The sequence below is a fragment of the Cervus canadensis genome, chromosome 14 (assembly GCF_019320065.1).
Source record: "Cervus canadensis isolate Bull #8, Minnesota chromosome 14, ASM1932006v1, whole genome shotgun sequence".
Classification (NCBI taxonomy): Eukaryota; Metazoa; Chordata; class Mammalia; order Artiodactyla; family Cervidae; genus Cervus; species Cervus canadensis.
Window position 1 is genome coordinate 58,893,816 of NC_057399.1, and position 12,721 is coordinate 58,906,536.

The 12,721-nt window shown below is 46.6% G+C and overlaps 1 protein-coding gene across 1 annotated transcript in view; it reads left to right on the forward strand.

Annotated features, from left to right (window-relative positions):
• Window positions 1–12,312, forward strand: part of LOC122453014 (cytoplasmic aconitate hydratase) — a 66,062-nt gene extending 53,750 nt beyond the window's left edge. The window contains exons 17-21 of the mRNA XM_043486813.1: window positions 119–261; window positions 3,293–3,440; window positions 7,285–7,407; window positions 10,525–10,710; window positions 11,455–12,312. Coding sequence (XP_043342748.1) covers window positions 119–261; window positions 3,293–3,440; window positions 7,285–7,407; window positions 10,525–10,710; window positions 11,455–11,568 — 714 coding nt within the window. The 3' untranslated portion in view covers window positions 11,569–12,312. The remainder of the gene's footprint in view (window positions 1–118; window positions 262–3,292; window positions 3,441–7,284; window positions 7,408–10,524; window positions 10,711–11,454) is intronic.
• The last annotated feature ends 409 nt before the right edge of the window (window positions 12,313–12,721 follow it).

Here is a 12,721-nt window from a genome sequence, read left to right on the forward strand (position 1 = left end):
ATGTGTTGATGTAGGGCTGTCATCAGGTTCAGATCCGTGGACCCCTGCTGTTGAGGCCCCCCTGGTGATGCATTGGAGAAAACCCGGGCAAACACTGACTTACTGTGTTCTTTGCTAGACTTTGGATCTTCAGCCCCCTAAGTCTATCGTGGATGCCTATGTGCTGTTAAACTTGGGAGATTCAGTAACAACAGACCACATCTCTCCAGCTGGAAACATCGCAAGAAACAGCCCTGCTGCTCGCTACTTAACTAACAGAGGGTAAGTTATGAGGGAAGCAGGGGAAGCCTGAAGACAAAAGGGACAGCATGAGGTCATTAATCCTCTTTCCATGAGGTCTGTTTGGCATCAGACTCCAGTTTTTCACTGAACCCTGGAGCCTGAAAAGCAATCAATCTTTCTGTTTGTTGCTTTGAAGCTACTAGAGAATCCACCAGCACGTGAACCCTAGCACGTGGAGACCTTCTTTTTGAGCAAGCGTACTTATTAGACTCAGCTGTCATCCCTGCCACCAGCTTGGCTGATCGTTTATGTACAAGGCTCCACTCTTCCCCTGTGTGGCCTGGTTATACTTGAAGCACTTGGCAGGGGTATAACCAGAAATGCACTGACATTTCCTGGTTGAGAGACATATGTTGGGTTTTAGTTTACTATTTATTTTGGCTGTGCTGGGTCTTTGTTGCAGCCCATAGACTCTCTAGTTGTGGCGTGTGGGCTCTGGAGCGCACAGGCTCAGTAGTTGTGGCATATGGACTTGGTTGTAGTATGTAGGATCTTAGTTCCCTGACTGGGGATAGAACCCAGGACCCCAGCATTGGAAGCGCAGAGTCTTATCCACTGGACCACCAAGGAACTCCCAAGAGACACATCCTTTACAGAAAACAGCTGTGAGAATTTGCAATTTATACATCCATTCAGCAATCCTTCAGTCATATACCTATTTTAACAGGTATTACACTAATATTATATACTGCTATTTAACCAACCCTGAGTCAAGAAGATCCCCTGGAGAAGGACATGGCAACCCACTCCAGTATTCTTGCCCGGAGAGCCCCCATGGACAGAGGAGTCTGGCGGGCTAGTCCATGAGGTCACAAAGAGTCGGACACTAAACCACCACCATAGTGTACCAGTATCAGTCAATGTCTATCCCAGATCTGACTTTCTCAAGATTCGTCTGGGGAGATGAATGTTCCTGGCCCCCATCCCCACTTCCTGAATCACCTTCTTCAGGGACAGGGCCCAGAGTCAATATGAGAAACAGAATTGAAGCTTTTTTTTTTTTTTTTCCCAGTGGGAGAGGACAGCCACCTTGCCCTTCCCCTGACTTGCTGGGCGGGTAACCCATTCTCTTCACAACTTTCCCCCTCTCTCATGCTCATTCAGTCTCTGCCTTTTCCTGGTGCATCCCATGAGACAGTCTGTTTATTCAGATCGAGAATATCTCCTATTCCCCAGGATGTGTGTGCTGTGAGTTTAAGAAGACAGCCCAGATCTAGAGGAGGTGAACGCACAGTGGCCTGTGTCGAGATTTTTCTTTAACGTGGGGCAACTACTTTTTAAAATGTATGGCAACTGCCCATACACAGATAGTGGGTTGGCCAAAAAAGTTCACTCAGGGTTGTCTACTATTAAGATGTTACAGAAAAAGCCGAACAAACTTTTTGGCCAACCTAATACATATGAGATTTTAACATTCGTTTGTTTTATTATTTGGCTGGACCGGGTCTCAGTTGCGGCATGTGGGATCTAATTCCCCGACCAGGGATGGAACCCAGGCCCACTGCACTGGAAGTGTGGTGTCTAGGCCCTGGACCACCTAAGCAAAGTCCTCATATTATGAGCTTTTAAAGAGATGTTTCTGTCTTGAGTGGGAGATGCCAGTCCATCAGCAAATAGAAAAGGGCAGGAGACGTTCAAGGTGGGTTGGTGAGTCCTGCTCTTCTCCTCACCCACACTGATCGGGACACGCTGCCCACCATCTTGTTCCTTGAATGTTCAAACAAGGCCAAGTACCCCTCTGCCTGACAGCCTTCGGGTGGGCTGACGGTTTTCTCCTCTTGGATGCCTTTCCCCAAGATACCCTCTTAACTAACTCCCACGCCAAGTTCGAGTCTTCCTCCATAAGGTCACGCCCACCATACTCTTCTTGCCCTGGCCTACCTTTTCTTAGGTTTTAACCACAGTCTAGTAACACTTGTGTAGGATGCTCTTTTAAGAAAGCCTCTGTCTCTACCTTCTAGGATGTAAGCCCTGAAAAGCAGGGACTTGCTGCATCCCAGGCACCTAACAGCTCCTGGCGTGTAGTTGGTACTCAGTGAAAAGTTGTTGAATGAATGAATGGGAAAGGCTTCTAAGGACAGAGAATCTAGAGAAATAGAGTCGAGGCAGGAAGAAGAAAACTAGGAAGAGAGAAGTAACCAACACCTTTTTTGATTGGTGGTTACTGATACTCTTTAGAGAATAGAATTAAAGGAAATATACCATTCCAGAAAAATACATATCCATATTTTGGACATAATTTCAGGGGTTCATAGACACACTCACCTACTCCTGAAGCCCATGCTTAGATTCTCAGTCTTCAAAATTGAGCTAATGAATAAATCATTAACACACATGGTTCCTAGCATTTTAAGAAACAGCTCAGTGAACTGGTCACTGTTCATTAAGATGTTGTTCCAGACATCTCAAAACGTCCCTTCATTCGGACCCACAGACCAGATTTTTCTTTGATTTTTAGGACCAGCAGTTCTTGTTCTGCTCCTTCGTCCCTGCCCTGCTTTTGATCTTACAACAATACTAAGTCATGTTGCCAGTTACGTGGTTTTTAATTGCATCGGGTTCCCGGACAAATGTGAACCTATTCTGTTTCATTTGCAGAATGTTTTTTGTGTGTCCCCCACTCTCGGCTCCACCAAACTGATGTACCCGGAGCATTCCCTTTGCTTTCTTTGTTTTTTTTCCACCCACTTTTAACATTTTATCTTTAATGAAGCTTTATAGGCTACCCTACTGAATAAATAAAATACTCTGATTCAAGTTCCTCCCGATTGCTCTACCCAGATTTATAAGACTCTAGGTTGATGCTAGGAGGTTATAGATTCACCATCGCACCTGCTGCCTCTCAATGGGCCCTCAGTCGAAGCTATGGAAACATTTTTCTGTCTTGGAGAACAATACTTAGTAGACTCACAGAAATACTAGGTTTGTGATTTTTTCCCCCTTTCATGGTGTAAGCCAGGTTTGATCTCTCACTTCCCTAAACCAGCTTCTCTCCTACTTTCGTTATCAGCCTGACTCCTCGAGAATTCAACTCCTACGGCTCCCGCCGAGGGAATGATGCCATCATGGCGCGGGGGACATTCGCCAACATCCGCTTATTAAACAAATTCTTGAACAAGCAGGCACCACAGACTATCCATCTGCCTTCTGGTGAAATTGTGAGTATGGTGTCTTGCGCTTCCTCTAGAAGCCAGCATTTCTCAGGCTCTGGGTGGTTCAATGCTTGCCTTGTCCCTTTCCCTTTGGTCTTATTTTTTTTCCACACTTAACATCCTACCTCTTGCTTTACATAATCCCTTCTGCCAAGTGTTCCATATATGTAGAGGTCATCCCTAAAGAAGAGTCCTTTTAAACTGGAAGGCCTTTTCCTGCTTAGAGATTTCTGCTTCATGCTTTAACTAAATCTTGTTTCTTAGGAGTTGAGCTTAAAAAGCCTCCAATTGAGGTTTCATCAGTTCAGAATACTTGAAGGGGAAATTCCAGGTTAAGGTGGAGGATATTTACTAAGAAGTGCTGTTTTATGACTTCAGTAACATTTACTTAATCATACCGTTAGGGAAGGAAGAATATAGAGGACTGGGCAGGCCTGCTTGGGTCCTAATGGGAACCACGTGGAGTTGGTTTATTAGAGCTGAAATTGTCTGTTCACAGAGGGCAGGCATGGGGAGACGTGGGGAAGCCTGCCCTTGAAGTCAGACAAGCCTGGGTTCAAGTCCCAGCTCCACCTCAGACCAGCTGTGGAGCCTTTTTCAGAGATCTACCAACCTCTCTGAGCCTCACTTTTCTTACTTGCGAAGTAGAAATAACATCTCCTTTTTAAGGTTCTGAGGTTAACCCTGGGTGGCACGCGCGGCAGTCACTCAGTCAACTCTGCCACCCCATGGACTGTAGCCTGCCAGGCTCCTCTGTCCATGGGATTTCTCAGGCAAGAGTACTGGACTGGGTTGCCATTTCCTACTCCAGGGCACCTTCTCAACCCAGGGGTCAAACCCACATCTCTTATGTCTCCTGCATTGGCAGGCGGATTCTTTACCAGTGCACCACCTGTGAAGCCATCCAGCACAGAGTGAGTGCCTAGGACATATTTGTTCAGTGACTAGTGGGGACAGTAGACTATTAAGTGAAAAAGATACAGATGAATGGTAAAATCCCCAAGAGACGAAGGAGGGACTTGTAGTTAATAGACTTGAGGGCCTCCGGGATGCCAACTGTCATGGTGGGACCCTTCATTGACAGCCCTACCATGCACAGAACTCCTAGTCAGATGGTTAGTGCCTCAGCTTAAATAAGGAGACAGCATCAGAGATGAAGAGACATTGGAGTCAGGTCTTGAACTTGAAAGACAGACCTAGACAAGAAATGGAGGAATAAAGAGAAAAACAGATAATGCACAGAGTAGAAGAAAACTAAGAAAAACAATTGTTTCGTCTAAGAGATGATTTTCTGTTGGTGTAATCAGAAGACAAGAAGGAGCTCTTAAAAAAAAAAAAAAGGCCCTAAAAAATTTCACAGGAAAAGTTGAGAAAATCTTCCAGAAGGTAGAAAGACAAAGGGGAAATTAGGAAATGTAAGAATATCAAAGCCTGAACCTAGGAGGACCAGCATCTGACTGAATAAACATGCTAAAAAGAACAGATTAAATCTGAGAGGAAATTGTTTAAGAGTTAACACAAGAAATTCTTCAAGTGCAAAATCTGAGATTCCAGATCGAAAGGTCCACTGCACACACCCAGCCACATGAGTACTACTCACTCCCAGTCACATCACCTTGAAAGTAAGAACAGCAGAGGTAAGGAGAAGATCTAGAAACTTCGGAGAGGGGAAAAAAAGCTTATGTGCACTCTTCTGGGGATCAGATGCACTCAAGGCAACCCAGGAGACTTAGACTAAGGAAAATTGTTGGCACCCTAAAATCTGTATCCCTCATACTACCAGCCAAGTGAGAGTCTAAAGTAACAACACATTCAGATATTCAAAAGCTTTAAAAATAATCTGTCAGTCCCAGTCTCAGAAAGCTACTTGGTAATTGTATTCCACCAAAATGAGAGAATAAACCAAATATAGGGGAAGATGTAGGATCCAGGAAAAGGAAATGCAGGGAATCGCCAGGATGCTGGGGAAGGAAGACTCCTCCATCACATGAACACACCTCAGAGAGTCAGCGGTCCACACAGGAATGAGGGCGTCAGGAGTGACCCCCCGTGAAAAAGATTTTTAAAGTAAATCGCCTGATAGATATGAATGCCTTCAGAAAAGATTTGTATCAATACTTTAGGTAGTATATTTGGGAGTTAATGGGTAGGGACACAAACAGGTGAGCGTGCGCACACACGCATACAGATTTATTATTTCCAGTGGGAAAAGAAAATTTTTTTAATTGCCAAGAAAAGGAAATCTGAGTCCATTATGTGGCTCAGCTGTAAATAGCATGTACATACTTAAAACATATGGCCAGAAAAGGTATGACAGTGATATTAGAAGGCCCTGGAGAGGAGAGGTTGGGGAGAGGAAGAGCCCTACAAGAGTGGTAGTGGAAAGAACTAAATCCTCTAAGAATTTAATGGATAATAAAGAGAAATGAGCTGACCAATTAAATACTTAGGAATCCAGAGGTGAGATATCAGAAGAAACCACTAACTTTTATGCTTCCTTTAGAAGAGAGGGCACGTGCAGGGAGCCGGTACTCTATAAGCTGCCTGCTACTCTCAGTTTGACGCACACAAGAGAAAAGCCAGGAGCCCGGAATTCAAACCTGCTGAGTCCGCACATCTGGGTTCCACAACCCACTCTGCCGTGGGATTGTCAGCTCTGTGGTCGTTTTGAAAGCACTTTAAAACACACACTCCCACATTCTTAATATCCAAACTAGTAACCGATACCTCTGAAAGTATCGGGTAGGTTGTTTCTTTTCTGGTCTTTGAAAGCATCCAGGGTTTTTGGTTAGACAGAGCAGGCTTTTACTCTTTTTTTTTTTCAACAGTTTCTATATTTGTGAGTTCTCTTCAGCTGAAGACAGACAGAATCCTATCTAGATTTAGGCAGTGCCGTGGGACATTAACCACAGTCTCCATCCTTTCACCACAGTAGTAATCTGTGAAAGCCTACTTGAGAGTTTGATTATATACCTTTCTAGAGCTCCTTTCAAATCAAACACTCCCTCTTTGGAGGGATCTTATTTTCTGACTTAAGTAGCGACAAAAAAAAAAAGTTTCATTACTCACCATCAATGATATCACCTGTCTTTGTGAAGCCTCAGCTCAGCAGAATGTTCAGAGTTCCTGTGAGAAACAAATGAATCTATTTGTTAAAGCCGTTTCTCATATATACTAAGAGATTCCTTAATGCTTTCTTGTCCTTTATTGATTGGTGCTTCATCAGTGTTTCTACTATTGTTACCTTGACCTCCATGTAGAAGGGTGATGAATAAAAGTCTGCATTTTTGTAATTTCCAAACACGTGACCTTTTTTTTGTGTTTGGCCACCCTTTACAACTGACCATCACCAAGCCTCTGGTACAGAATCAAATCCCAGATTTAGGTGGGATTCTCTGCTTTTGCTTTAAGATATTTTAATCAATGGAAGAGTTTTAAAAAAAAAAAAAACTGATCTAATTTCCTTTTTCCCCTGATGCCCTAGGATTTTAATGTTTTTCTACAATTAGGACAATAAGGCATTTCACTTAAGAGTATAAAATTCAATTTGATAGAGGTAAGTACCTGGAGAATCCCATGAATGGAGGAACCTCGTAGTCTACAGTCCATGGGGTCTCAAAGAGTCGGACATGACTGAGCGACTTAAAAGAAGAAGAAAAGAAGTAGTATTAATAGATGGCATTAACTGGAAATTTGTAGACCAGGCAACTGGTTGGTTGAGTTTGCCCTTGACTTTACACTGACTTGGCCGACTGCAGACACTCCTCCATGTCCCCTCAGGACTCACTAGCCTCTGTCTACACGCTGTGTCTTTACTCTGTCGGTAAAACCTCCCTCCTCTCCTCCTCAGCTTGATGTGTTCGACGCCGCTGAGCGGTACCAGCAGGCGGGTCTCCCCCTCATCGTCCTGGCCGGCAAGGAGTACGGCTCGGGCAGCTCCCGAGACTGGGCCGCCAAGGGCCCTTTCCTCCTGGTGAGTAGCACGCAGAGACAGCGCTGCAGGCAGCTGCCCCCCGCTCCAGAAGGGAAGCTGGGAGGGAGGCGGAAGGAACGTCCTTTGGTTTGCTTTCCAAGAAGATGCTGTGGGAGAGCAAGGCAAGCTCGGGGAAGCGTGGGCTGTTTCCTCGCCTCCTGCTTCGTGATCCGGGCTTCCCTCACTGAGTGAAGAAATGTGGAGTCAGCAGGTTCCCCTCCATCAAGTGTCGCTACCCTGGGAGCCATGGATCTTTGGGTGTGTCGGTACGACCGTTGAGGGGAGGATCTTGAAGTCCATGAAATTACATCCAGAAGTGTGGAATGTGTGTCTTTTTTTTTTTTTTTTTTATGGGGAAAGTTTCATGATTTTCTTAATGTTCTCGGGTTAGCACCTGAAGCTTATTTAAGGCCCTTGTCCTAGTTCAATGTGAGGACAGTGCTGCTACTGTCTCGTCTGTTAGGTTCACAGAAGAGAAAACATCAGGAGCCCGAAAGTGAAAGTCGCTCAGTCATGTCTAACTCTTTGCAAACATGAACTATACCGTCCATGGAATTCTCCAGGCAAGAATGCTGGAGTGGGTAGCCTTTCCCTTCTCCAGGGGATCTTCCCAACCCAGGGATCAAATCCAGGTCTTCCACATTGCAGGTAGATACTTTACCAGCTAAGCCACAAGGGAAGCCCAGGAGCCTGAGCTTTGAATAAACTCAGGGAATGCACTTTGTACAGCTGCTTTTCACTGCCAGTGAAGGGTGTGCGTACAGGCTCAGTAGAAAAGGAAACCCTCTCAGTGTAGACAGACCGCTCTTCAGAACCTTCCGCCATTTCAGGGCTTGACCCGGAAGTTGTCCCTGTGGGAGGGGCCCCACAGGGAGTCTTTCCGTCTGGCCCCTTCGCTGGCCCTGAATCAAGCAGGGCCACTTGTGGTGCCTGGCTTCAGTCTTCAGGGTGGGGTAGAATAGCTTAGCTGATACCAGTTTAAATAACAGTGGCTTGAGCAAATCAATGCACTTGGCAGACGTTGCACAAGTCAGTTGATATCCACATGTGCTGTAAAAAATATATGACTGTCTGGCAGACAGCCCTCCAGACGCCCAGGTTTTAATCACACACCCCCCCCCCCCGCCTTTTTAAGTCCCATCAGTTTGCAGTGGGTGGGGGTGTGGAGAAAAGATATGTTATTAGTTGGTAATTTGTCGAAGGCCTGCCCTTTCTAGAAACTGCTGAAAAGAACCTAAGAAACTACAAAAGGAAGGATTTTAGGAAGGGAGCCGGGCGCTGACAACAGCATTGAGAGCAGGAACAGTCGGGGCGTGGGGGGAGGTGCTGGGGGGGACAGGAAGGTCTGTGGATAGGCGAGTCACGGCTCAGAGGGGATCTCTAGAGTCTGGGTGGGCTGCACCAGCCGCAGGGCCAAAGAGCGAGCCTGGCCCCGGCGAGAGAGGCATCAGTGGTTTCTTACACATCTGAAGCATCGTGGGGTGCAGCTGACCGCAGGCGGCACACGCGATAGTCTTCACCCCAGGGAGGAGGAGGCGGCTCCTCCCATTTATTAGAGCGGGGATTGACATCAGGTTGGCTGTAGTTACCAGGGAAACCAGGGCTGGGGCATGTCCCTCACAGCCCCTCAAGTTAACAGCGGTCAGAGGGTAAATGTTTCCCTCTAATGAACTAACAGGTGGGGCCATCCTGGCCTAAGGAGCAGAGGGCAAGCACGTTCGCGTGAGTAGGGCGGAGGCGAAGCCCGAGCAGGAGAGCAGCGGGTATACAAAGAGCAAGGGAACAGCCATCTTTTAGGGTTCCGACTCTGTAGTGTCAGCTTCTCTACAGAACAGCCCTGAGTTCTGTCTGCCCAGACAGCAGTGCACACTTCCTTCTGTAGCTGGCCAGCCTCAGCCACGTTGTCCACAGAAAGAGAGGCCAGGCAGCGTGACCTGCCGCTCCACACAGCCCTCCTCACAGAGCTTGGGGCGTGAATAACCTGTGTTTACAACCATTGCCCCTTCCCCCCGAATAAATACGCAGTACATATGTACATAAATCTACACAAAATACCAACTGCCCTAAAGAATCTGCTCTTTTAAACCTGTGCTTTTAAACTTGGAAACACTTTGTGATTTAAAAAATACCTATGCCTGGATCTCATTCCCAGACGTTCTGGTTTGGTTGGTAAGATGAAAGGCCTGGACTTCGGATTTTAAAAGCCTCTCCTGGTGACTGTAATATCAGCAGAACCTTAGAACACCTCTGTCTAGCCATGGTTCTCCAGACTTAAAAGTATCCCATCCTCTCCCACCCATGCTTCCTGCAAGAGATTCTGATACAGTAGATCCGGGGTTCTAAGTACCTAAGAATCTACATTTTTAACAAGCTTCCTGAGTGACCCTGATTCAGGGGATCTGAAAGTATGTTGAGAGCTTTTACGGGTATCTTAATATTATATTACAGTTAACTAATATTTGAGATTTGGGTGTTCTAGTTAATCAGGTATCCTGGTTTACTGATCATTGCTGTATATTGTCAGTTATAGGTTACCAATAAAATGTGCTTTATAGGAAGCTTTATATCAAGATTACATTCAGTGCAATTTGATCCTTGAAACAGGAGGTATAAAAGCAGCACACAGCAGGTGATCAATTCCTTTCTCTGTACTATGTTCTGAAAGTTGTGTTTTGATTAAATATTCTGTGTCTGCTAATACAACCTACAATAATACCAAAATTCAAAGGGCAAAATGAATTTTCTTTGTGTTTCTTTGTAGTGTGGTTTCCAGATACAGTGGGAGTTTGTATCACAAACTAAGTGTGTGATTAGACTTTGTGGGTTCAAATATCTGACAGACCACTGACTCCCAGGATGCAGGGCACAGTAACAGTGTCTCCATCCAGAGTTGGTGGAGGTAGAAGGGGAGAGTTCATTTCATTGCCTACCTGCTGCTTATACAGTGGAGGCAGTTGGTTAGCTACTGTGCTATATATATAATAGCAACATTTTATGTAAAGGACTAATTGAAGGAGAATTTGGGCAGGAGAAGAGTTTTGACCTAAGAATCCTGTTGTTAAGTGTCTGTGTTAAAGAAAAACTGTGTCCCAGCTACTTACAGTCTTCGTTCTTCAGGGAATCAGAGCTGTCCTAGCGGAGAGTTACGAGCGCATTCACCGAAGTAACTTGGTCGGGATGGGGGTGATCCCTCTCGAGTACCTCCCTGGGGAGAATGCAGACACCCTGGGACTCACCGGGCGTGAACGATACACTATCAGCATTCCAGAAACCCTGAAACCACGAATGAAAGTCCAGATCAAGGTAAGTCAGTGCCCTTCCATGCCAGGTCCAGCTAAAGGGACCCCATGTTTGTCATCAGTCTTTTTTTTTTAATTTGGTCATGCTGCAGGTCATGCACGATCTTAGTTCCCCACCCAGGGATCGAACTCATGTCTCCTGTATTGGGAGAATAGTGATGAAAAGCTCAGGGGTGGGGCATTTAAAGCAGCTTTTTATTATAAAAATGTGAACAGACACACTCACCCCAGGCCCTGGCTTTGATTAGCACTGAGGTGAAAACGACAGCTGAGCCCTGGGTAAGGCGAGGATGAGGTGCAGCACCGTGGTCCCAGGGTGATCTAGCCGCCCAGGCAGATTGAGCTGCTGAGCCGCGTCCTAGAGTGAGCATCTGGGCCAGCGCCCAGGGGACAGCCTTAATGAAGCGCCTGCTGGCTGCCAAGACTTCCTTTCCCGGGCCGTCCCTGGTGAAGGCTTCGAAAATATTCCAAACATCGCAAGTAACTGCTGCACCGAGAGGCTGTTTCTAATTCTCAGGGTCTCTCACTTCCATCACAGATGCTCTGCAGGGCTTTACCTTGTAGATCAGTACATGGGGCATCTTGTTAAGTAAAGCACAGCTTCCTGCTCAGCGGATCTGGGCTGGGGCCGGCCGGCACCTGCTCGGGTGCTGGGTGCTGCCGGGGCGTGGACTGCACTTGGAGGGCAGTCTGAGGGCTGGCTCGTCTCCTCCCTCATCTGTTCTTCTCTGCTCCTCCGTCCTCCCAGCTGGACACCGGGAAGACCTTCCAGGCTGTCATGAGGTTTGACACCGACGTGGAGCTCACTTATTTCCATAACGGGGGCATCCTCAACTACATGATCCGCAAGATGACCAAGTAGGCCCTGGTCTCCTTGGAGATGGGCGGCCCAGCGGCCCGGCGGCAGGAGGAAGCACAGCATCCGCAGCCCACAGGCCCCGGGTTGGCAGCCTCTTCGCCCCTGGCCTCCTCTCCTGACCCTCGCCTCCATGCAGGGGTGCTGCCTGCCCAGGGCGCCCTGAGGTCCCAGTGTGGATCCTCTGCACACAGAATCAGCAGTTTCTACATGCGCTATTTTTGTTAATCTTTTTATCTTGTTCTAGAATTTGGGAGCTTAGAATGGTGGGACTGTCACTTGTGCCAAGAAGGGAGAGTTGAGCCCTTTAAGGTCACTGATCACTGAATGTTGATTTTTCACTCTTAGCCTCTAATGTTCAGCTCCTGCCCAGTTTCTGGCTCCTGTCCGTTGCCCTCTGCTCTATGAAACGTTCCCCTTGAGAGTCCGTTGCCTCTGTGTGCTCTGCCAGTGTAACTGACAAGGCAGAGGGGACGTGTTCGCACGTGGTGACCGTAGTCCCTCCACCCCGCCGATTCCTCCAGAGTGAATGACCCAGGCACCTCGGGAATGGCTCAGACATTCAAAGTTTTCACTTGTGTACTTTTTGACAGCTCCACACTGAGGAAATATGGAGATGTCTTTCAGTAGTTTCATAAAGTTTCCCTGGAAAACTTTTCATGTATCATGAGGAGAACTTTGGAGGTGGTTTTGAAGAGATATGCAGAACATTTCTAATTTGAATAAGATTAAATCTATTTTCAAGGAAAACTTTTTGACTTTGGTATTGAATTCTGCTGCAGGCGTGGCCCTCATTTTGTGATATTTAGAGCAGAGCAAATTTCAGACTGCAGGTTCCTGAAGTCTGAGTGATCTTCGAGTTTTGTTTGTTTGTTTTCCAAAAATATATTTATTTGGCAGTGCCGGGTCTTAGTTTTAACATGAGGACTCTTTAGTTGTGGCATGTGAGATCTAGTTCCCTGACCAGGAATTGAACCCAGGCACCCCGCACTGGGAGCACGGAGTCTTTAGCCACTGGACCGCCAGGTAAGTCCCTCGAGTTCTTTCCTGTAACCACATCAGTAATATGCAGGTTAAATGGCTGTGTTGAACCCCCTTTAGGAGCGTACAAGATGGTAGCAATAGCCTGGGAGCCGTGATGATGTAGCTTGGTGAACGG